The following is a 25,147-nucleotide window of genomic DNA, read 5'->3' on the forward strand; positions in this document are numbered from 1 at the left end:
TCAAACCAACTTTATTACGAGATTAAATGAATCAATCATCAATGAATCAGTCATATCTGAGGTCACAAAACTAAAATTCAACCATACTAACTCTACAGCTGCTTACTATCAGCATACCAATATACACATATATATTAGAAATAAAGTAGAAATATTAACACACCAGTGTCTTTACACCATTCTGCACAAAGAAGGCTTTTTATTGTATGAGCCCAATTGCAAGATCTATCCTTCTACTCTGATTCTTAAGGGTGAATCAGACTGTGCTGACTAAATAATCCTCCACAAGATGGCACACTATTTTCATAATTAAATCCATGTTTCCACTTTGAAACAATATAGAATGCACACACCGTACATTCAGATGGCATAGGCCCAACCTTAAACAAAATTTATGCACCAAAAAGAAGGGGTAAGAGAAGAGTTAACAGGATAATGAAGGAGGTTAACTTAATTCTTAGTTTAATATAGTCAGCTAGAGAAAAACAAATGAGACGGAAAAAAAGTTTTAAGAAACAATAATTTATACTCAAGATAAAAATGAAACCCCTGGGTGGCTCAGTGGCTTAGCGCCTGCCTTTGGCCCAGGGCATGATCCTGGAGTCCCAGGATCGAGTCCCACATCCGGCTCCCTGCATGGAGCCTGCTTCTCCCTCTGCCTGTGTCTCTGCCTCTCTCTCTCTCTCCTCTGTGTCTTTCATGAATAAATAAATAAAATCGTAAAAAAAAAAAGTATCTTAATGTTCTGCAGTAATTCCCAAAATACAGCATTAAAACAAAAGTGCACTGAAACGCCAGAAATACTCCACATTTACAACAAAAATCAAACATATAACTCCCCCCTCAACACACACACACACACACACACAGAGAGAGAGAGAGAGAGAGAGAGAGAGAGCTAGAAGGGGCTGCACATTACTTTTAGATTACTAATTTGATCTATGCAGCAGCCTCCCTTCCCTCCTGTGTCACTAACTCTGTTTATATTAAACCTGTGGGAAAAAAAAAATATATTAAACCTGTGGCTAATGTCTATTTTCTCTGCTACTTGGTTATTATGGCTGGTAACATTTAACTTCTGCAATGAAGGGAAGAAGTACTTTTGTGCTTCTTTTATTTTAAAATGTATAATTTTTAAAATAATTTGCTTTCCATTACAAATTTGCTTTCCTCACCTGTTTGAACATCAATAACCATCTGATGGCCCCCTCTCATTCCTGGTCGGTTATCTTCTCCATCACCTAAAGAAGAAACAAGTATTTTCTTTAAAAAGAGTAACTGGAAATAGACAGTAACTGCATTTGTAAGTCTGCAATGAGTAGTAAAATTAACACACATTTACTCTTTCAATATTAAAAACAAGTAAAAAGACTCAAAAGAAATAAATGTAACTATGTTTATAATGACCTTGCTCTTTTTTCCAATGCTTTCAGGCTATATTAATGCAAAAGGAAACTATTTTCAATGTATTTATGACCAGTGCCATAAAACAGCAAGGATGCAGCATAGTACAAAAAAACATAAGACAAAAAATTCTATAAAATACTGGAGTGATAGGGACGCCTGGGTGGCTCAGCAGTTGGGCATCTGCCATCAGCTCAGGGTGTGATCCCGGGACCCAGGATTGAGTCCCACATCGGGCTCCCTGCATGGAGCCTGCTTCTCCCTCTGCCTGTGTCTCTGCCTCTCTCTCTCATGAATAAATAAATAAAATACTGGAGTGACAAAGTGAAGGTGGTAAGCAGTTACAGAATTAGATCTAGGTCTCTATTTCAGGAATCCCTAATTAATATAATGAGCAGTTTTTTTTTTTTAAGTTTTTTTTTTTTTTTAAATTTAATTTTATTTATTTATGATAGGCACACAGTGAGAGAGAGACAGAGAGGCAGAGACACAGGCAGAGGGAGAAGCAGGCTCCATGCACCGGGAGCCTGACGTGGGATTTGATCCCGAGTCTCCAGGATCGCGCCCTGGGCCAAAGGCAGGCGCCAAACCGCTGCGCCACCCAGGGATCCCTATAATGAGCAGTTTTAAAGTTCATACAACTAAGCTATTGAAAACCAACATGTTATCAAGTTTTCTACTAATTTATATTACCACATAACTTACAAACCATTTTGAGTACTGACTGAGAAATATAAGATTTACTTCCTTTTGATTCCTATTTCCAACATGGAGCTTAACAGGTGGTTTGAAATATAATCACAGAAACTTCAAAACTTCTGTAGAACTATTGTTCAACTTTACCGAATCTTACTTTATACCAAATCTTATATAAACAAAGATATACCTTCATTTCAATGGTTCAACAGGTTGCAGGATTCTAATGTCTGTCTTGATATAAACCAGAAAACCAAAGGTTTTCTTTATAATTCTCCTATTATTTGAAATATATTACTTCTAGCTACCAACTTTCTCTATCTCAGCTTTTTCCTGTATAAAATAGAGATCATCTTAAGTTTTTACTAATTCCGCTGCGGTACTATGAAAAAGACTGAAATGTCAGTTCTTATATGGAGAAAATAACATGCAAACCTGAAGCATTCATTCCATTACTAACTTTACTACTGTATTTAGAGGCTATTCATTCAGAAGTTCTCCACAAATTCTTTCTCCTTTCCAATAGTTAGGTTAATATTTTGCAGCTCATTATCACTGAAGTTTTATCTTTTTCTTCCTTCTTTCCCCTGATCAGTACTGCCACTTTCAAGAATAGACTAAGACAATAAAATAAATTTATTGTCAATATGTTTGCATTTTATATATTTAACCCATTAGTTTTCAAATACACAATTACAATCTGTCTGCTTACAGCATGTGTTTCTCTGACAAAAATGACCTCAAAAATGACGGACAAAACAGAAATTATGGAGGTTCATAAGCAATTTTCTCTAGTGTATTAACATTTAACACTATCAGGGGAGAGCTTTCTCCCAATTAAAGAGAAGTGCTGGGGATCCCTGGGTGGCTCAGTGGTTTAGCGCCTGCCTTTGGCCTAGGGCATGATCCTGGAGTCCTGGGATCGTGTCCCACGTTGGGCTCCCTGCATGGAGCCTGCTTCTCCCTCTGCCTGTGTCTCTGCCTCCTTCTCTATCTATCTCACTTTGTGTCTCTCATGAATAAATAAAATCTTAAAAAAAAAAAGAGAGAGAAGTGCTTAGCAATTTATAAAGATTGTCAGAAAAAAGCTGACAGTCTGCCACTGAACTCCTTTCCTTTAATGCAAGTAACTGGACTGTTGCTACACTTTCCACTATACTCACCATCTGGCAAAGCAGTGAGTCAAGATAAAGAAGTGACAAATACTTTCCCCTCCATGAAAAACAATGAATTAATGAAGAAGACTATGCTCTGGATCAGATTTTAAGTTTTGATAAATACCCTCTAAGGATGACAATGCAAAGCAGGAAGCATGAGTCCCAGAGGTTAAGGCTCCAAACTCACTGTGATGCTCAATATAAATGCCTATAGAGTTAACTGTACTAGCATTTATTTTTATTTTGTAGTAACTAGAGTTACTACACTAGTTCCATTAGTATCTGCTTAAAAAGTTCCATAGATTTAGAATGTTATGTCCCATTTCTACTCTTCTCATAAGCTCGTTCACACTTTAGTGAGCAATTCTGCAGAACTGAAGATTTATCAGGAACATATATGGCATTACAACACTAAGCCTGTAATTTTATAGTACCTCTATAAAAGTAGCTTATGATGGTATTCTGTGCAAAAACTACCAAGCCTTCTGTTTGTAGTGGTAAAACAAAAAGGTTTGAAAGAAAAGTTTAATATAGTAAACTAATTCTGCCATCTAGTTAAGGAAACAATCTTTTCTTAAACACTTGCGTTTCCCTAAGAACTGTAAAATCTGGGTTACCTTGGGGGAAAAATGAAACTGACACATTAAAGCAAAAGCACTCACAACCTAGAAAAGGCTTACCTTTGGTGCTTTTTGGAATGATCTGACTCCATCGTGGCTTATATTCCTGCTGACTGATGTACTGATTAAACAAACCATCTGCAAAAATCAAAGAATGAGAAAGAATTATTTATATTTTAACTAGCTTATACTTTTTATCATAGCAAAAAAGACAAAAAGCTGACATTAAGGGAAATTACTATTACGTCACTAATACGCTAGTAATAGTATATTTTCAGAAAACATGTCACTTCAGTTTTCACTGCTATCTCAAATATAAAGTATTAGTTGACACAACCATGTCAACAAATTGTTTTAGTGACAGACTATACTAAATTTACTACATGTTCCCCATTTCTGTCACTACTAATATAAGAAAGCTAGAGAAGAAAATGAGTGCCTCAACAACCTTGGTCTGGGCTCTTATATCTTCAGAAAAAACAAAAGTAATTGTTTAAAGTGAAAATTCCGCTTTTACATAATTTTGAGTACAAAAGCACAGAGATAAAAGTACTAGTATAGTTACATAGTTATTGAATAGTTACAAAATGTTAAAATTCATTCTGTCTTAGTTAAGACACACTAAATATGATTTAATTCACGAAACAGAATTATGAACTAGGCATTATCATCTCCATTTTACAGATGGGGAAATGTGTGTTTAGAGAAATTAAGGAATTTACCAAAATCATGCAGCTCTTAAGTGGTAGGCAGAGACTCATGTTTCACTCTGATTTACTTCTGAATTTATTTCATCAATAAATTCATAATCTATTTCTTATGAGGAGTTGTTACACTAGCTGCCATAGTGTTATGGAAATTGAACTCCCCATATATAACCATTTCATCCCAAATAATTATCAAGCCCTAATCCCATGCCCCTCAACAAAGATTAGTTTGAGAATGGTGTGGAACCCAATTCTGACTAATGTATTCGATGTTTCCTTTGCTTCTAAATAGACATACAAAGAAGAAAAATCTCCTTTTATTCTGGAAATTTTCCTATCTGTATGCAATGTACATAACTGCTACAGCTAATTTGTAGAGGTATGAGAATGAAGTCAATTCAATAATGATGACAACGTAGAGATAAGAAAAGAAACTGGATCACAGAACCAACCAACCATGAAATCTACCTCTGGACTTCTTGTTATATCATAAAATAATATATTCTTACTTTTCAAATAAGGGTTTTCTCTTACATGAATCCACATAGATTATAACTTATAAAGACAACTTTCCTATAGATTCTATTATTTGGCTCCGATCTCAATCTGAAAAAAACGTTTTCCCTTTTGCTTCATTAAGTCTCTGAACATAAGTACTTTTCCAAAGAATTTATAAGTAAAACTGTCTGTTCTCTATGACCTATTCACTTGTCAAACACTGTGTAATGCACAAACATCTCCCTGATTTCTCTCTTTTCTAGGTGATTATTAAGCTCAACTGCAACCACACCCTTAAGGTTTCAAGTCTTTTCAGATGGTTTTAACTGAAAACTTCCACACTTTCCTCTAGTTGCTTTTTTCCTTTGCCTTTAGGACCTAAAAATTCTTGCAAGAAGAAAATTTACCTATTCAACAACACATGAAAAAAACCCCAAGACTTTGGAAAACAAAACTTGCCATACCCAATCATTCTACTACATATTAAAACAAATACAACATTAAAAGATAAAACTAAAAGAGCTGAAAAAATTATTTACGATTTACTTTATTTTTTATTTTAATATTTATTTATTTATTTATTATTTATGACAGACATAGAGAGAGAGAGGCAGAGACACAGGAGGAGGGAGAAGCAGGGCTCCAGGCAGGACTCGATACTGGGATGGAGTCTCCAGGATCGCGCCCTGGGCCAAAGGCAGGGGCCAAACCACTGAGCCACCCAGGGATCCCGTATTTACAATTTAAAGGAAACAATGTTATCTCCTTCTTAAATGAAGACCCTTTGGCTACAGTGGCTCAAGTTTACTATTTATTTATTTATATTTTAAAAGACTTTATTTATTCATGAGAAACACAGAGAGAGAAGGAGAGAGGCAGAGAGAGACACAGGCAGAGGGAGAAGCAGATTCCATGCAGGGAGCCCAACGTGGAACTAACTGGATTCCAGGTCTCCAGGATCAGGTTCTGGGCTGAAGGCGGTGCTAAACCGCTGAGCCACCAGGGCTGCCCTAAAGTTTACTTTTTATGTTTCACTTCTTCTCTGAAATGCTGGTTTGCCACTACTCCAGGTTACTTAAGCATTCCTGTTGGTTGGAGTGACTGTATAAGCAATGGCTTGAGAAGCTAGCTGTCCTATCAAAAAAAACCAAAAACCAAAAACCAAACCAAACACCTCCTCTTTTGAAAGAAATCATGGTTTAACACAAGACAAAAGCTAGAAATTCATCTATAAATTCCATCCCTCTCAAGTCCTTCTACACTCTCAACTGTCCAACCCTATTATTAGCTTCTTGACATTGATTCATGTTATAATATTAAATCATCTAACTACTCCAAACAAAAAATATAACAACTTTAAAAATATGTATTTGCACTTTATAGAGAAACATGATATATTAAAGATGACTCTCATTTAATCTATTCTAATATGCGTTATTGCCTCTTGCCAGGGAAACTGGGTTAATCAATAAATAGTCCAGACTGATCTGGAGTAGGTTACATGGAGTAGCTACTTTCAATGAAATAACATGCTTTAAGAACCTTCTTTTATGTCTTCAAAAAGAAAAGTAATAATGCAAATGTTTATTAAAGCTCTGGTAAAGGGATCCCTGGGTGGCACAGCGGTTTGGCGCCTGCCTTTGGCCCAGGGCGCGATCCTAGAGACCTGGGATCAAATTCCACGTGGGGCTCCCGGTGCATGGAGCCTGCTTCTCCCTCTGCCTGTCTCTCTGCCTCTCTCTCTCTCTCTTTCTCTCTTTCTCTCTCTCTCTCTCTGTGTGACTATCATAAAAAAAAAAAAAAAAAAAAAAAGCTCTGGTAAATAGTAATACTACAGTAATACTACAAGTTACAGAAACTTTATTTTTTTTAAGATTTTATTTATTTATTTTAGAGAGCGAGAGTGAGAGCACGCGAGCAGGAGGAGGGGAAGGGGGAGAGAGAGAATCTCAAGCAGACTGTGCTGAGTGTGGAACGTGATGCAGGGCTTGATCTCATGACCCTGAGATTATCACCTGAACTGAAACCAAGAATCAGCCACTCAACCAACTGGGCCACGCAGATGCCCTGAAACTTTATATTTTAACAGGACAAGTTTAATTTCTAGAAATCAAACAGTCACAAGCTTGAAATCCCTTGAAACAATCAATAAAAATGCTGCAAGATTAGAGCAGGGTAAAGACTTTTTCAAAATACACTGCTATCAGTAACTTGTTTTAATTTAAAAGAATTCCCTTTTAAGATCTAAAAGTAAATGAAAAGTTAATATCTCTGAATCCTAAAGTTTCACCATGTTCCCTATATTTCTAATTCTTGAAAGATCTTCCTAATAATAATAAGCCTTTTGTTTTGGTATTCCTACTTGAAGACATTTTATATGATTCAGCAAAAAAAAAGTAGGCTCTCTATTGAAATAATCATATTCTCGTCTATAAAAACATAACAACACCCATTACACTGTTTTGAAAATCTCAAAGACAGGGGATCCCTGGGTGGCGCAACGGTTTAGCGCCTGCCTCTGGCCCAGGGCGCGATCCTGGAGCCCCGGGATCGAATCCCACGTCGGGCTCCCAGTGCATGGAGCCTGCTTCTCCCTCTGCCTGTGTCTCTGCCTCTCTCTCTCTCTCTCTGTGTGTGACTATCATAAATTAATAAATAAAACAAAACAAAAAAAAAAGAAAATCTCAAAGACAAATTAAAAAGTGAGGCATTTAAACATTCCTGTGAACTATTTAAGTTTAAAAATTACTTCTAAAAAAAGAAATTACTTCTATGTTTTAAGAGGAAGTTAGGCAGTTGCTAGTATTTCTATTTCTGACAAACATCTAAAGCAGGAAATCAGAAGAGTCTGATAAAACTATCCAAAAGAAATGAAAATATCACTTAGGAGAAAGCATGCTAAGATCCAGTTGCTAACAATATTCAAACTATTTAAAGTCTCTAGGTCCAATACCACCGCATTTTTTTCGCCTATGATTAAGACTATAATAAACACATTTCATACAGTCCTAAGTAGGCACAAGCTGTTCTTGTCTCCAATAGTGAATACCGTCCTAAAAAGTACACGATACAGAATGAAACTTAGGAAGTTTTTACCAAGAGAAAAAAAAATGTTCAAATGTCATCTAAGATTTTAAAAAAAGAAAGAAAAAAAGGAGCATATATTATAGTACTATAACCTAATACTTGAACTTCTATCAAACTCATTTCTCTCAAAACAGAGATGAAAAGGCTGCCTAGGTGGTTAAGGTCCAACTTTTGATTTTGATCTCAGAGTCATGAGATCAAGCCCCTGCCCCCAGTCAGGCTCCAACAATGGATGTGGAACCTACTCAAGATTCTCTCCCTCTGCCCCCTGCTTGCAGCATGTGCACTCACCCTCTCTCTTTCAAGGAGGAGGAGGAGGAGGAGTAGAAGAAATCTTAAAGGATATATGCTTAAGGCAAAAGAAAAATGATCTTAAATATAAGATCAAAGATGCAAATACTAATGTAGAATGAAAAAAAATAGTAAATATTTGGGTAAAATTACTAAACACCAGCTGAATAGAGTAAGAATAGTAATATTTTATAGGGCATTCAAATACAGTATCAAAATAATGGACAATGATAGCATATCAGTTGGAAGGTGACTAGATGGGAGTCAAAAGTCCATTAAGTCCTAGTACAGAAAAGGGAAAAGGCACTGATTAATTTTGTTAAATATGCATACTTGCTGTAATTTCTAGACTAATCATATAGTCTCAATAAATAATGTTGCTTCCAAACAGAAAGAAAAAAAATGAAAAGATTAAAAAGTTTTAAGAGATAAACCAACAATAAAATAAAATGTGACAAAGTATATGTAGTAAAATGGTAAGATTAAACCTATATATTTACCACTAATTCAACCATGCAAATGAAATAAATGCTCAAATCAAAAGAAGGCACTTTTTTTGAACTAAGTTTATAAGATTTGTTTTTAAAAGGATAAAGAATGGTTGAAAATAAAAGGTAAAAAAAGATACATATGCAAATACCAAATAAAAGCTTAATGTAAGACAATTTATACCTTCAAGCGAAAACACTACTAGAGATAAAAACACATTTCATAATGACAGAAGATTTAATTCAAAATTAAAGAATTTAAATTGTGTTTATATCTAGAAACATGGCTTCAAAATATTTATTTATTTTTATTTTTATATTTTAAACGATTTTATTTATTTATTCATGAGAGACAGAGAGAGAGAGAGAGAGAGGCAGAGACACAGGCAGAGGGGGAAGCAGGCTCCATGCAGGGAACCCGACGTAGGACTCATCCAAGGTCTCTAGGATCACACCCTGGGCTGCAAGGGGCGCTAAACCACTGCACCACTGGGGCTGCCCTGGCTTCAAAATATTTAAAGCAAAACTGGACAAACTAGTAATAGATAAACAATTCCAAAATCACAGTGGCAAATGTTAAGATATTTTAATTAGTACCTGAGAGAATCTGACAGAAATTCACTACTGGAAAAGAAAATTTATAGAACATGGTTAGTAAACTGGACCAACTGGGCCTATACAGAAAGCTGCCTCCACAAATAAAGAATTCATGGGCCCACACCACCTGCGGCCCCCCGGGCGGGGGCGGGGGCGGGGGCGGGCAGGGGCCGCACCGCCCTCCGGTTCCGCTCCGTTCCCTGCCGGCGGGCGGGGCCGCCGCCCCGGCCCCTCCGCCCCAGGCCCCTCCCCGTGGCGGCCCCACTCGTTAAAAAAAAAAAAAAAGAATTCATATTCTGTCAAAGTATGAATGTTTACAAAAATTTTAAAAATCAGACCATATAGTAAGTCTCATCAAATTCCAAGGAACTAGAATCCTATAGAATATGAACTCTAGGGATATCTGGGTGGCTTAGTGGTTTAGAGTCTGCCTTTGGCTCAGGTTGTGGTCCTGGGGGCCTGGGATCAAGTCTCACATTTGGCTCTCCGGTGGGAAGCCTACTTCTCCCTCTGCCTATGTCTCTGCTTCTCTCTCTGTGTCTCTCATGAATAAATAAATAATATCTTAAAAAAAAGATTATAAACTCTAAGCATTATGCATTCATGCTAGTAATATGCAATGACAACAATTAAAAAAAAAGAAATCTGAAATTTGGAAATTTATTTAATTTGGAAATTAAAAACAAGACTACATTTCCATATAACTACGGCTCACAAAAAAGCTATATTATTTCATAAATTGTTGAACTGGACAAAAATGAAAATACTTCATAGCACAGCTAAAAAATAAGTAGAGGGGAATATATACCCTTAAATGCATATATGGGAAAATAAATCTGGAAATTAACATGTCAAGCTTCGCATCCACCCTATTAAGTCACAAAGACAGCAAATTAATTCCAAAGAGAAAAGGAACACAACTAGAGTTATCAGTTGAAGACATTACAAGTAACAAAAAGAATCAACAAACCAGAAATTGGCTTCCTCAAAAGACCTATAAACTTAATAAACTTCTGGTGACAGAGCAATGTGGGGGAAAAAAAAGAATTAATAAATGAGAGATAGAAGGAACGAAAAGAGACATTTCAAGAAATCTTAAAAACATTAAAGAAGGGGTATTAGGTATATTTTCACGCCTACAAGTTTGAAATTTTAAGTGAATCTGACAAATTCCTAGAAAACGGTATTTTGTTAAAAGCTGAACCAACCAAATAACAACCCTGCATAGTCCTACATTTAAATAAGTAGAATTGATAGACAAAAATACCTCCCCCAACCAACTTCTAAGCACAGAGAGCATGACAAATTCTAGCAAGCATATGAGAAAGAATTCAAATCTTAAACAAACACAGATTGTCGGAAGAAAAGTTAACTCTTCAACCCATTATGTGAGATCAGCGTAACGATACTAAACCTGAAGAGAAAAGTAAAAGAAAAAGGACAAGGCCAATCTTACTAATGTAAATATTGTTGAAAGAATTCTAACAAAACATTAGTCCATCTAAATCTAAAATAGACCCCCCCAAAAAAATATATATGAGAAAGGTAAGTTTATCTGAGAAATGAAAATTAAGTAGATCTGAGGTTTAACATTAGTAAACCAATCACTATGATTTCGCATATTAATAGAATTTAGGAGAAAAAAAAATCATATCACAAAAGACAGTAAAAAATGGTAAAATTCGATAGTCACTTATAAACTCTTAGCAATCTAGGAATCTGATACAGGATCTCCAAAATCCCAGATCAAATAACATATTTCACAATGAAATGTTGAAAGCATTTCTTTTGAGATCATGAACTAAATAAGGATATCCACTATCATGATGTCATCTCACCTTTGTACTAAATATTCCGCCCAAAAGATTAAGCACCAGAGAACAAAACAAAGCATAGGGTTGGAGAGAAAAGTGTCATTATGAATATGTATTTTAAACTGAGCAGAAATGAAACACAACATAGCAAAATCTGCGGCACACAGCTAGCAGTGTTTAAGTCACCAAGTAGATCCCAAGACCTGACACTGCTCCACTTGCCTATACTCACTAACACTTGTCATAGGTTTTCCGTAAGCTCTTCTTTCGCGTTTAGCTCTTAACTCAGGTCAATGAAATCTGAAACTATCTCTGAGGGGAGAGAGGCTGTCAAGACCTCCCACAGGCCCAGACCACCCAGACCTTTGGAGCTAAACCCCCAACCTGCACAGAAGGACTGTGGCGTGGCCTCTGGAATGACCGACAATGACCTTTACCTCATTATATTACTGAAAGCTCCTCTGGTGTCGCCTCAGCCTCATTTAGATAACACACAATGTGTATGTAGGCATGTTTCTCTAAGGCACATGCTTGACCTTATGCCCGCCTCTACATATGATTACAAGGCTTCCCAATCTAAATGTTCATCCTAACCCTAAACAAAAGGAACCCATTCAATCCTCTCGGGGAGTCACAGCGTTGGAAGCCATTCCCTGTGATTTCCTTCTTTGCTGCAAATAAAAGTTTTCTTTGTGCAACAACTCAACTTCATGCAGTTTCTGACTTACCAAGGAGTGAATTCCTGTTGGCTCGGTTACATTTAGAGGGTAACTCTTTAACACCAAATGCTTGTACTAGTAAAGAAAGATCTCAGACTAAAGGCCTCAGCTTTCATTTTTAAGAAACTAGAAAAAGAAGAACCAATAAAACTGCATTATGTAGAGAAAAGGAAGTAATAAAGGTAGAAATCAGTGAAATAGAAGAAAAAGAAACAGAAGGACAAAACAAAGAAACCAACAATCACCAATTTCAAGAATAAGATGACATAAAGATGTCATAAAGATATGAACTTTATACCAATAAATTCACCAATTTAGATGAAATAAGAACATTCCTTAAAAGATGCAAACTACCAAAGCTCACTCGAGAAGATATACAAGCCATAAACAGCCCTATAGTTATTAGCAATATTAAATCTGTAGTTAAAAACCTTGCCACAAAAGTAACTTTAATAAGACTTGATATCTCACTTAAGAAAATGCAGAGAGGGAAATAACCACAGAATTAACAACCACCAGATGGAACCATGGGGTATGAAGAAATGATAGAAGTGGGGAAAGAAAGAAGAGGGAGAAGAGGAGGGAAAAGTGGGAAGGAAATAAAGACCTCCGGTTGAAACTTTAGGACTATTTTATTAAACTTTATCCCTCTCCCTTATCTCACAAAAGCAAACTTTAAAGAAGAAGTAAGATAAACACTGCAAAGGGAGGTTAGTTTTTTTTTTTTTTTCTTTTAATATTTCCTGTTCCTGGGTGATTACTTTTGCCCATCATCACTGGATTCTACCTTTTCCCCCTGGCACTATCAGGGAGAAAGTAGCAACAACTGGTCCAGAAATCACCTGTAATGAAATTAAATACAAATGTAGGGATGTTTCTTTCTTTTTTTCTTTTTAATGATTTATTAATCATAAGAGACACACAGAGAGAGAGAGATGCAGAGAGAGAGAGAGAGTCAGAGACACAGGCAGAGGGAGAAGCAGGCTGCTCGCAGGGAGCCGGATGTGGGACTCAATCCCAGGTCTCCAGGATCATGACCTGAGCCAACGGCAGACGCTTAACTATCTGAGTCACCCAGGTGTTCCGGTAGGGATGTTTCTAACAAATAGGAAGCCTATTAGAGACACTTTCTCTCAAATATCTCAAATATGCATATTTGAAGAATATACTATAAGTAAGATACACTAAACATAATCTTTGTTTCTTCCATAAGATGCTTCATAGAAGATGCTTTTGATTCCTTAGGCTTTCCTACTTAGCAAACAGGAACTTCTTGCCCTTCTCTGCTATGTTTTTAGTGGAGCAGAAGCCAAAAAACTCTGCAGTGTTTACTTCCTTATTTGTCCAACAAATCATCATCAGTGAAGTCAGCAGCAAACCGAACAACCCTGAAAGGAATGTTTATTAACTAAACACTGTTCCAAGCCAGTTGAGGAGTACAAGAAATATGACTTGGCTCTAAGTCTCAAGAACAGAGTTACTACCAATTTCTCCTAAAACTTGGGCCCCCTTTCTAGACCCAGAAAGGTTAAAGTCTCCACAGTATCAAAGTTGCACATGATTTTAACAGTTCTTCTTAAATGAGTATATGCATAAAGACACAGTTTTTAAATATAACTGTTTCTAGCCTAGTAATAGTGTAAAATTGCCAGTGGTTTTTGTTATTTACCTAAAAAAATATTACATGCTTTAAGATAAAGATCTGAAACAAAACTATGAAAATACTTGTGACTTCCTCATCATATAAGGTTAAAAAATATAGAATTCATTCTTAGAAATGGCAAATATGGGGATCCCTGGGTGGCGCAGCAGTTTGGCGCCTGCCTTTGGCCCAGGGCGCAATCCTGGAGACCCAGGATCGAATCCCACGTGGGGCTCCCGGTGCATGGGGCTTGCTTCTCCCTCTGCCTGTGTCTCTGCCTCTCTCTCTCTCTGTGACTATCATAAAAAAAAAAAAAAAAAAAAAAAAAAAAGGCAAATATTCATTTATATGTTCATTGGTGGCATTTTAATGGTTTGGGAAGAGATTAAGAATTATATATACTCAATTTATTTATACTCCAAAGTTTACTCTATTTCAAACATAGTAATCATTTATGTGCAAATTACCAATTAAATAAGCAGTAACAATGTATAAGGCTGAGAAGCAGGTTTGTTATTACAAAGGAATAGAGCCAGTAGCAATTCATTTTAAGCTAATTTAAAACTTATAAACTGGGATCCCTGGGTGGCTCAGTGGTTTGGCACCTGCCTTTGGCCAGGGTGTGATCCTGGAATCCCAGGATTGAGTCCTGCATCGGGCTCCTTGCATGGAGCCTGCTTCTCCCTCTGCCTGTCTCTCTGCCTCTTTCTCTCTTGAATAAAATCTTAAAAAAAAAAAAAAAAAAAAACTTATAAACTCAAAAAGGCAGTACTGGTTCCTTTTTCTTCAGTTGTAAAATATTCAACCTATTTGATAAATGAGCACATGATAATAACAGATAATAACAGATAAGATCAAAATACATAAAAGCAAAGGATGGAGAAAGTCTATTGTTCTATTACAAAAATCACCAAATTTCATTCCACAAGTTTTATACTGAGCTGTTTTTACTCACATTGCTTCTGATACCAAATGCGTGAGTTTTTTTCTCACACCAACTATTTCTCCAATTTTCTGACACCAACTGGGTATTCAACAATTCAATTCTGACAGTATCTACCTAAAGTTACCATCAGATCCTTATGAATTCAAGGACTCAGTCCCACAAGACTATTCTCTACTTCAGATGCCAACTGCAAGTCCCAGGCCACATGTACTTCTAATTTACTACCTATTAAATCTGGGTTCCCACAACCCTCCCTCAGATTTGGTAATTCACCAGAGTAAGATAGAGAGAGAGGGGCAGTATATGAATGTAGTGTGTATGTGTGTTTTCTATGCCCTCTTCAGGCACCTCAACTCAATGTTAGGGTTTTTGGGGTTGGGTTTTTTTGTTTGCTTGTTTTTGTTGTTGTTCTTCGTTCTTTTTTTTTGAGTCTCTACTACCTAGGCATGACATTAAAACACTGGCCACTGGTGACTAAAGTCAATGTCTGATCACTCTCCCCTCAGGGGGATGGAGGTGGGTGGGAGATGAAGGTTCTAGCCCTCTACACACAGCATTTGGTCTTTCTGGAAATCTGAAGCTATCTAGGGACCCCAGTCATTTGTCATTTCAGCATATGAAAAACACTCTTATCCTTCCACCAAATTTCAAGAATTTTAGGAAACAAAGACCAAATATTTATTCAAAAAAAATTTTTTTAAGATTTTATTTATTTCATGAGAGACAGAGAGAAAGACAGAGAAGTAGAGACACAGGCAGAGGGAGAAGCAGGCTTCATGCAGGGAGCCTGACGTGGGACTCGATCAGGCCCTGGGCTGAAGGCTGTGCTAAACGGCTGAGCCACCCAGGGCTGCCCTCAAAAATTTTTTTTTAAGATTTACTTATTTATTTGAGAGAGTGTGTGTACACATACGTGACCGGGGGAGGGGCAGAGGGAGAGGAAAAGCATCTTAAGCAAACTCCCCACTGAGTAGGGAGCCAGAAGAGGGGCTCAATTCCAGACCCTGAGATCATGACCTGAGCAGAAACCAAGAGGTGGATGCTTAACTGACTGAGCCAGCCAGGTATCCCAATATATTTTTTTCTATTAATACTATAACAGCTATTCTGTTCTTTGTCACTGTGAAAGTCACGAGAGATTATTATTTATTATTATTATTATTATTTTAAATTTTTAAAAAAGATTTATTTATTCGAGAGAGAGAGAGAGAGAGGCAGAGACATAGGCAGAGGGAGAAGCAGGCTCCTCTTAGGGAGTCCGATGCGGGACTTGATCCCAGATCCTGGGATCATGACCTGGGCCAAAGGCAGGCGCCCAACCGCTGAGCCACCTAGGCATCCCAATAGAGATTATTTTTTAAAAGAATACCATTCTATAAAATAACAACAGAGATATTTCTGAAGAATTACAAAACATACCGTACCTCAAATATTCAAATAGATGTCATCCTCCAAAACAATTATCTTTGGAGATTATATTGTGTTCTAATAATCACATTTCTTTCAAAACAAGATTATAAACCATCCAAGAAAATCAGCAATTATGTAGCATCCATATCATACAGATATTTCCAATACAAATCTCCTCGTTCACTATAACTTCTATTAATAACATTTTTCTATGTATCCAACTATCAATTATGCCAAATTATGCCATTAAAAATGGTAATTTTCTATCAACAAAAATACATAAGGGAATAGGCCTCTAGGAGGATAGGAAGGTACCGCCTAGGAAGGTAACATTTAAAAACCTTTTTCTAACACTGCTTAGTGCTAGTCAATGTTAGCATTCATAAATGCAAATGCATGCTTCCATGGTTTCCCAAGACGGCAATTTAGATTTAAATATAGAAGTTTAAATATTCAAATATGTTCCTTTTTTGTTTTTCAAGACTCATTATGGACCTATCTTATATAAAAGAAGCACATAATTCAACAAGCTAACAATCTTTACAAAGTAAAAAGATGGGAAAAAAGTAAACTAATAATTGGCATAAGCTTATATTCTTTTCAAAAAACTGTTTTTTGTACATACTTGAAATCACCCTAATAAACAAAGTTCACATGTTTATAACATACCATTTACAGCTTTTTCAATCAATTCTTCACAAGCATCAAAATCACCCTTCAGCACCAGTTTATCATGTAGATCTGTTAACATGGGATGTTCCAGGGCAATCTTGGTTTTTTTTTGTAGCGATTCAAAGGCCTCTGTATAGTTGTGTTGTCTGAAGTGTTTTAGGCAAAGGCGAATAGCTTCCTGTTCACGGTACTACTGGAACACAAGAGAAAGCATGAAAAGAAGAGATCTGCTTAGTTATTACAGTAGGCAGTAAGTGACTACTAACCTAAAGTGAGCATTTACTATGTGCTAAGCATTATACTATTCATTAGCATCATTATTATTTCCACTCTGAAACTGCAAAACTGAAGCATAGTCAATTGTAATAACTTGCCAAAAGTCACAAAGTATATAGCAGAAAGACACAAAAGAGATGAAGATATACAGATATATGTACATATACCCATTGGTATATATTTCATGAAGATGAAAGGCATAAAAAGATGAAACCAAACTTCATTCTAGAGTTTGAACTTTTAAAAAAAGCAGAAAAAATATTTATCAAAGACCACTTAAGATTGCAAAGATTATAACTTCCATGGCTTTTACTCATCAAATTACAATGTTGGTACTGAAAGCATAGAAACCATTAAATAAGATATATGAGTTATGTTATACCTTTTGTTCTTAGTTCAAGTTATTACTTGAAAAGCAAATACTATCAAGTGTTTTATGTATTTCAAAATTCACAAACAAGTTCTTTGACTCAAAATGATCAGAAAAAGACTACTTAAATTTTATATTTTTTTTCTAAGCCTCGGCTACCTCATCTATTAAATAGCTAAATAGCTCATCAATTAACTAGTATCCAAAAAGAAGAATGTTCAATGTACTAACTCTCTATTAGGATGAATGCCAAAAAATACAAGGTCAGATAAAAACTTAAAAAAAAAAAAAACCACTAACTTGAAGAATATTTTATGAAATTTCCACAAATTTCCTAAATAAAAATTAACAATATTAACTAATGACAAAGCAGCAATACATGAGAACCAAACAAAAATATGATTACTTGTAAGCATTATTCTTTAATAAGGCAAGAAAATATTACCTTTTAGGAAAATTTATAAGACTTAAAACATAAACCAGTTTATAACTGGCTAATTTTTTTAATTAAGAAAATGTCAAAACATTTTTCCTTAAGTGTTACACTTAACCAAGATTTTCCTTAGTCAAATAACAAAAGATTGATTCTTTATCCAAAGGAACTTTATTAATTTCTTACCCTTGGCCTCTGAACAAAGATTTATCATAACTATCTGGAATCATATTAAACAGTAATACCTTTTTAACATGTTGACTTTAGAAGTATGAATCATATCCATATTATAAGTTTTCTATCAGGTTGCATATAGATACATAATAGAAAATTTATGAAACAACAGAATTTCAATGCTTTAAAAAAAGACAAACCCAAAGACTTGAAGACTTTATCTAATTTCTAGAAGTTCATTATAAATGCAGGGAAAAGTGAGTGAGTCTGAATAATTTTATGTTCTCAAATATATCTCTCCACAATATTGGGGTAAACAGGTAAAATCTGCAACTGCCTACAATATCAAGAGATTTGTGTGGGTATACTAAAATACATACACATGTATCATAGTCTAGGGAAAATTGTATTTAAGTATCAGAGAAATTTAATCATTATTTTTTAAAAGAACCAACAGCATTTAGAAGATTTAAGTATATACAATTATGTGCATAACACTGTAAAGGTGATTTTTAACGTTTTAAAATATTGTCTCTACCTTGAAAGAATTTACAGTATTATAGGAAATCCAAGAATATATGAAAAATACAGAAAATACTAAGTCAGCATCTACTTTAAGCTGAATAAGAATAAAATGCCAAAAAATAAAGAGTTCCTCAAACTAACGAGAATAGAGCTGAAATTCCATACAAAAAACCTTAGAAAGAATTTATATTGCTTCCCAATCTCCTATGAATAGATCAGTTCACTCATACTTGCAAATAAAAATAACAGCAAGTAGGTATTAGACTAAAGCTTCATCATCTTGACAGATGAGCCCCTTGATAGATGAGCCCCTCCCTATCAAAAAAAAAAAAAAAAGCTGAGAGTCAAATATACATCAAAAACAAAAAACAAAGCATAAAATGTATGCAAAAAAAACAAAAGACCTATTTATTTTTTAATAAGATTTTATTTATTTATTCACGAGAGACACAGAAAGAGAGAGAGAGAGAGAGAGAGGCAGAGACACAGGTAGAGGGAGAAGCAGGCTCCTTGCAGGGAGCCCAATGTGGGATTTGACCTCAGGTCCCCAGGATCAGGCCCTGGGCTGAAGGCGGCAGTAAACTGCTGAGCCGCCCGGACTGCCCAAAAGACCTATTTCTCAATTTTTTTAAACTCACATTTTCTCAGGCTGCATTTATCGTATAAAATAACCTATATATGAAATTGCTAAATATAATTTTTACATTTCACATTCTTTAAAGGAAAAGTAAACATTCCTATTTTACTCAACAAACACAAAGGAATAATGTATTATAAAAGCATACACAATCAAAGCTACTCCACTAAAAACTAGGTTTAAATATGTCTATCAATATAGGTTGAAAACAAAATTCAGGGCCAGATAGGTATAATAATATACTGGCCAACTTTGGAGCTAGACTGCCTGACTTGTAAAGGCTTGGGCACTTTACCACTGTGAACTATATGGCCTTGAGCAAGGTACTCCACTCTTGGTGCTCCATTTCATCATCTGTAAAATAGGGGTAATAACTATACCTATCTCACAGAGTGGTAATGGTTGAATAAGTTATAAAGATTGCTTAGCAGCTGGCAGAATGTAAATAATAAATGTTACTGATAAATCATTATAATTATTACACTTCTCAGTATTTTAAATTCTTCTCAATGAAGACAAAAGCTTGACACGTTTCTCCCTTTACAGGCATCAGAAACATAAAATCAGGATTTTTTGTTTTGTTTTGTTTTGTTTTAAAATCAGGATTTTAAAATACAGTCCTACCTTGCTATACCAGTTCAGACAGGGCTGTACTACATCGGGATCATCAATGCCACTGAGTTCAACATACCAGATGCTGAAGTTAAAGCTGGGTCCCCACGATAAGAGAGGAACTATGTGGAGAAAAGAAAGAAAGAAAAAGAAAAAAAAGTTCAAATAAAACTTTAGCAAAGTAAAGTAACTCTTCAAACCCATTTAAATTCATTCAACAAATTTTCAGAACATTTTCTACAAGCCTAACACTGTATTATTAGGTGCTGGGACTACGGTAAAAATAAAAAAAAAGAAGAAAATATGATCCATGCCATCAAGGGGTCTAATTATAAAAACGCTATAAAGTAAATTCAAAATACTCATTTATCTACCCCTCTAAAAACAGGACCTAGCCCTAGCAAATTTTATCAAACCCACAAGAAACAAATAATTACCATATAAATTAAACTGTATCAGAGCACAAAAAGAGATCAAAAGTTCAATTACTTAACAAGTGGCATAACCCTGAAAACAAAACCAAAAGAAAAAAGAATTTAAGGCTGATCTCACCTATAAATCTATATTCGATTTTCTTTTTAAGTTGCAAAAAAAAATTCTACCAGGTTTTCACTGTAACCAAATAGAGTTCATTCCAGGAATAGAAAGATGGTTCAATAGAAGCTATACTAGTATAATTCACCACCATAAGAAAGTATAAGAAAATATGTCTGATAACCTTAAGTTATTAAAAAAAAAAAAAGACATATTTTTGAGGTCTTTTCTACTTATTAGGAAAAAACCCCCTCTTAATATGTAAGAAATAGAAGACAAAAGAAAACTACCTTACCTAATTTTTTTGTTAAATATCAAAGACCTCAAAAATTATACCTAATGGAGAAACATTAAGTATTACTACTCAAGACAGGAACAAGACAAGAAGCTCAGTTATCTCTATTATTCAACACTATATGGGAGATCCTAACCAATGCAGTAAGTGAAAAGAAAAGCAAATTAAGAAAAAACAGTTTCACCTGAAGATGATATACCTATCTTCATAAAAAATTCAAGAGATTCAACTGAAAAATTTAAGTTTGTCAGCATGGTAAACATGAAAATCAGTTTACCTTCTATCTGTAATAACCAACTAGAAAATTTAATGAAAAAAGTCCCCTTTAAAATGGTCACAAGAGCTTACTATATCTCAAAATAAATTTTAATATATGCGGGATCTATGGAAGAAAACATAAAAATGATACTTAAGAATTCAATAAATGAGAGGACATAGTATGTTCTTAGATGGGAAAACTCAATGTTGTAAACATGCCAGTTCCCCTCAAATTAATTATAAATTTAATGTAATCTCAAATGAAAGTCTCAATGGTATATTTCCATTTTTTTCTTTTTTTTTAAGATTTTATTTTTTAAGTAATCTCTTCATCTGATGTGGGGCTCAAACTCACAACCCTGAGATCAAGAGTCACATGCTCCACCAACTGAGCCAGCCAGGCATTCCATATCCATTTTTCTCTTTACATGTAATTGAACAAGCTGATTAAAAAAAGAAAAAAAAATCAACAACACAAGAATATCCAAAAGAAAATAAATATACTAAAAAATGCAGTAATTATAAATTTAATATTAGGGAAAAGGAAGACAAATTATTGAAGAAGAAGAGTGAATCCAAAAATTTCCTAAGGATTCAGAGAAGTTTACCACAGGATGAAGGTAACGCTTGACTTCACTAAATGACAGAACAGAGTTGAGGTTTTTAACATATAATCCACGGCCTCCTGGGGCATCCTTGTAACCCTTTTAGGAGGTCCCATGAGGTCAAAACCATTTTTTCTATTAAGACTAGGACTTTATCAGCCCCTCGCCTTTTTAAACTCTACTGACATGTACATTCATGGTGCAAAGGCAATGCTGAATAAAACTTCCAGCACCAGTAGTACCATGAAAAGTAGTAACATGAAAATGTATCAGTATTTCTTAATATAGTAAAGACTACACTGTATTCCTCACCATCATATTCTTGCAGTTAAAAAAAGGGCAATTCATTTAAGAATGTTCTTGATGATGCAATACAAATTTTAATAAATCCCTATTAGTAGGTACATATCTTTTTAATATTCTGTGTGACACAATGGAAGTATACATAAAGCACTTTTGCTGCATACCAAAGCATAATGCTTACCTCAAGGAAAACAACTCGTATAGTTGAGTTATGAGCTAAAAAACCCATTTGTACCTCCCCCACCTCCTCCAACAGAATACAACTTCCCCTTAAAAGAAAAATTGACAGGTCATTTATGACTATTTAGTTTGGGGTACGGGCCAGATATTTACCTGTCATTTCAAAGAAAAAAACAGATAGTATTTGTTGCCAAGAATAAAATTCAAGCTTTCAAGGAAAAATCACAATTTTGGAAAACTGGAGCACCTGGGTGGTTCAGTTGGTCGAGCACCTTTTTTTTTTTTTTTTAAAAGATTTATTTATTTATTCATGAGAGACACAAACAGAGAGGCAAAGCACAGGCAGAGGGAGAAGCAGGCTCTTCGCAGGAGCCTGATGTGGGACTTGATCACGGATCCTGGGATCAAGACCTGAGCCAAAGGCAGCCGCCCAACCACTGAGCCACTCAGGCGTCCCACACCTGACTCTTGATTTCAGCTCAGGTCATGATCTAGTAGTCTTGGGATCAAGCTCCTTGTTGGGCCCCACATTCTATAGGGAATTTGCTTGAGATTCTTTCTCTCCCTCTCCCTCAGCCCCTCCCTTCTCTCTCTCTAAATGTAAATTCCTTTATGTAGTGGTACCATGTAAAAAGTTTACCTACTACATCACAGCAATAACCATTAAGTAGTAGGAGTTAAAATAAAGAAGGATTTTAAACCCAAGGCCAAAAAAACAAAGTCTCTAAGAGTAGCCAGACATTAGTTAGGAATTTCAGTTCCTAGTTCCAGGTCCAAGTGCAATAAGATCAGGAGGAAAAAGTCCTATTAAATCTTATTCAAGTTCCAGTAAAATGTTCATTTATTAAAAACCTTTCTAGCAAATGTGCTTTTAGTGAGATTTCATCTATATACTGAAGAGCCCAACAGAAATATTTCTAGAATAATAATTATAATTCTTAAAACCTTTCAAAGAACAATGTTGAGAGGGAGGTTAATTAGGAAGTCATCTCACAAGAACATCATGTTTTAAAGATGAATGAAAAGTATAGTTAATTTTTAACAGATTGAAGGGATATATACAGAATAAGCAGAGTGATGTACACCCACTTCAAATTTTACAAATGATTTTTGTAGCATTAATAACTTCAATAATGCATAATAGACATACTATGCAATATATGTCAGAAATCTCAATGAATTACAGTTCCTAGCAAAGAATATCGGCAATGAAGGATGCCTTTGCTTCCACCTCAAATACAGATTAGATGCTCCTAATACACATCCTAAAGCTAAGAGTTTGTATGCTAATATTCAACCATCAGTTTTCCTCATTGGGCAATCAGACACAGCTATGATCAGGATCAGTGCTTCTCATTCTTTTTCAAAATGACATGCATAGAAAGTGATAATATTTTTATGGTAAACACAGGTATGAGGCTCCGGACTCCTGATAATCTCGGATTAAGGTGAGGTCAACATCTCAACACAACAAAATGCATTTGTGGCATTTTCAGTGTGCTCTGGCAGTGTCCCTTAGCAAGTTCTTACATAGATGGCTAAAAAAGCTACTAGAAGATGCTGGTAATTGCAAAGTTCTGAAACCTAAAAATTCAAGACTAACCACACTGAAAGGATGTATCTATTCTACTATAGAATTAGTAAGTACACAAAACATTAAGCACAGTAACTGGCACATAGTAAGTGCTCAATAAATATTAACTTTTATTATGAGCTATTACTATTATATTAATTTTCCTCTTAATAATACACTTTTTAAAATGTCACCTTTCCACCTGCTTTCATAAGGACCACCACCAGGGCACCCTTCCCAGACTTAGTACTCATTCTAGACTTCTAAATACTTCTAAAGATTCAGAATGCAGGCCAAGTCCAGCCAGAGCTGAAGCTTCTCCCTAAAGCCCCCACAACCATCCAGTCTGCAAAAATCCAAAAAACCCCACAGAAATACAAGTCATTCTAATAATTTATTATCCCAAGCAGGTAAACATGTATCTGCTAAATCACCATTGAGGGCTACACATCACTCAAATGCTTTTTCAGAATGATCTTTTAAGAAAACATGGTGATAAACTAGAAATACTTTATTATTTTCAAAGAAAATGTATCAAAAGAATGTTGAAAAGACTGGAAAGCAAGCACACAGCAGACCACTATTAACAGAGAAGGAGTATGAAGTTATCTAAATATTAATACCATAAATATCAAATGAGTTACTAAGTATCTACAATTATTTGAAAAGCTCCAATTAACATTTTGCCTAAATACCATGAAACTAACCCAGGGTTAAGTAAAAGACATCATTATGCCCTGTAATTAAAGACTGACAGAAAAAAAAAAAAAGACTGACAGAAAGGGCTAGAAAGAGGTCTAATTTCTTGGGCAGCTGAATGTGTAACTCATCCAGAAGAGAACTTCGTTGTAGTACTTTTTCAGGGAAGAGACTGTGCAACTTCTCTAAACAGACATTTATTCATACTTTTTAGAATGAATAATACTAGAAGACTGAGAGCTACAGAAGCAGTAGCAGTAGATAATTTCCTTCAAAGTAAACCAATGACTGTAGGTATTGTGCAAAAACACACAAATAAAAGATTTTGAACATAAAAAAAAGAAATTTTATTTTGTGTGATGAAGCAAAACAGAAGTTATGTAAGTACTTTAAAATTTGATATAACCTAAATTTATTATAGGAAAATATAAGATATTTCACTGGTTATATATTTGAAATACACAAGCGTAGAACTATTAAAGCTATGCTAGGGTCTGTAGGAACTGGATGGTCTGTATACTTAAAAAATTTGCTTGTTCATCAATACTCAGAGGAAAACAAGAAACAGGTTTTTGTTTACAACTATTTATAATAACAAACTACAGTCATAAAAAAAAAGCAACACACTGGATAGTGCAACTATTGCAAAAGGAGTTTTCCCTCTCTAGAAGTCTTTATTAAGACTTTAGATATTCTTTTTGCCAAAGAGAACTATTTGTTTTTTGTTGTTGTTGTTGTTGTTAATTTTTTTTCCAAAGAGAACTATTTGATTCAATGAAATGAACAGGCCACCTCTTAAAAGGTTGGCAAAAAAATGACTGTGAAGTTCACTGCTTGTTCCAAATGAGGAATATTTCTCCCAAATCAAAACATGGGATTCTGGCTTTTATTATTATTCTTTGAAGGATCTGGTTCCCTTAATTTT

At 35.2% G+C, this 25,147-nt stretch overlaps 1 protein-coding gene across 49 annotated transcripts in view; it reads right to left on the reverse strand.

Annotated features, from left to right (window-relative positions):
* MKLN1 (muskelin 1) overlaps positions 1-25,147 on the reverse strand; it is a 322,363-nt gene that overhangs the window by 68,057 nt on the left and 229,159 nt on the right. For 48 of the 49 annotated variants that reach the window (XR_012002632.1, XR_012002636.1, XR_012002635.1 and 45 more), the window contains 4 exons: positions 19,788-19,897; positions 16,746-16,938; positions 3,938-4,015; positions 1,176-1,241 (listed from right to left, as the gene is read on the reverse strand). Coding sequence is in view for 43 of the 49 variants with exons in the window: in XM_072764025.1 (XP_072620126.1) it covers positions 1,176-1,241; positions 3,938-4,015; positions 16,746-16,938; positions 19,788-19,897 (447 nt within the window). In the remaining 6 variants the exon portion in view is untranslated. Of the gene's footprint in view, positions 1-1,175; positions 1,242-3,937; positions 4,016-16,745; positions 16,942-19,787; positions 19,898-25,147 lie in introns of those variants that run through there. The other variant, XM_072764047.1, reaches the window with a different exon arrangement.

The sequence above is a fragment of the Vulpes vulpes genome, chromosome 7 (genome assembly GCF_048418805.1).
Source record: "Vulpes vulpes isolate BD-2025 chromosome 7, VulVul3, whole genome shotgun sequence".
NCBI lineage: Eukaryota > Metazoa > Chordata > Mammalia > Carnivora > Canidae > Vulpes > Vulpes vulpes.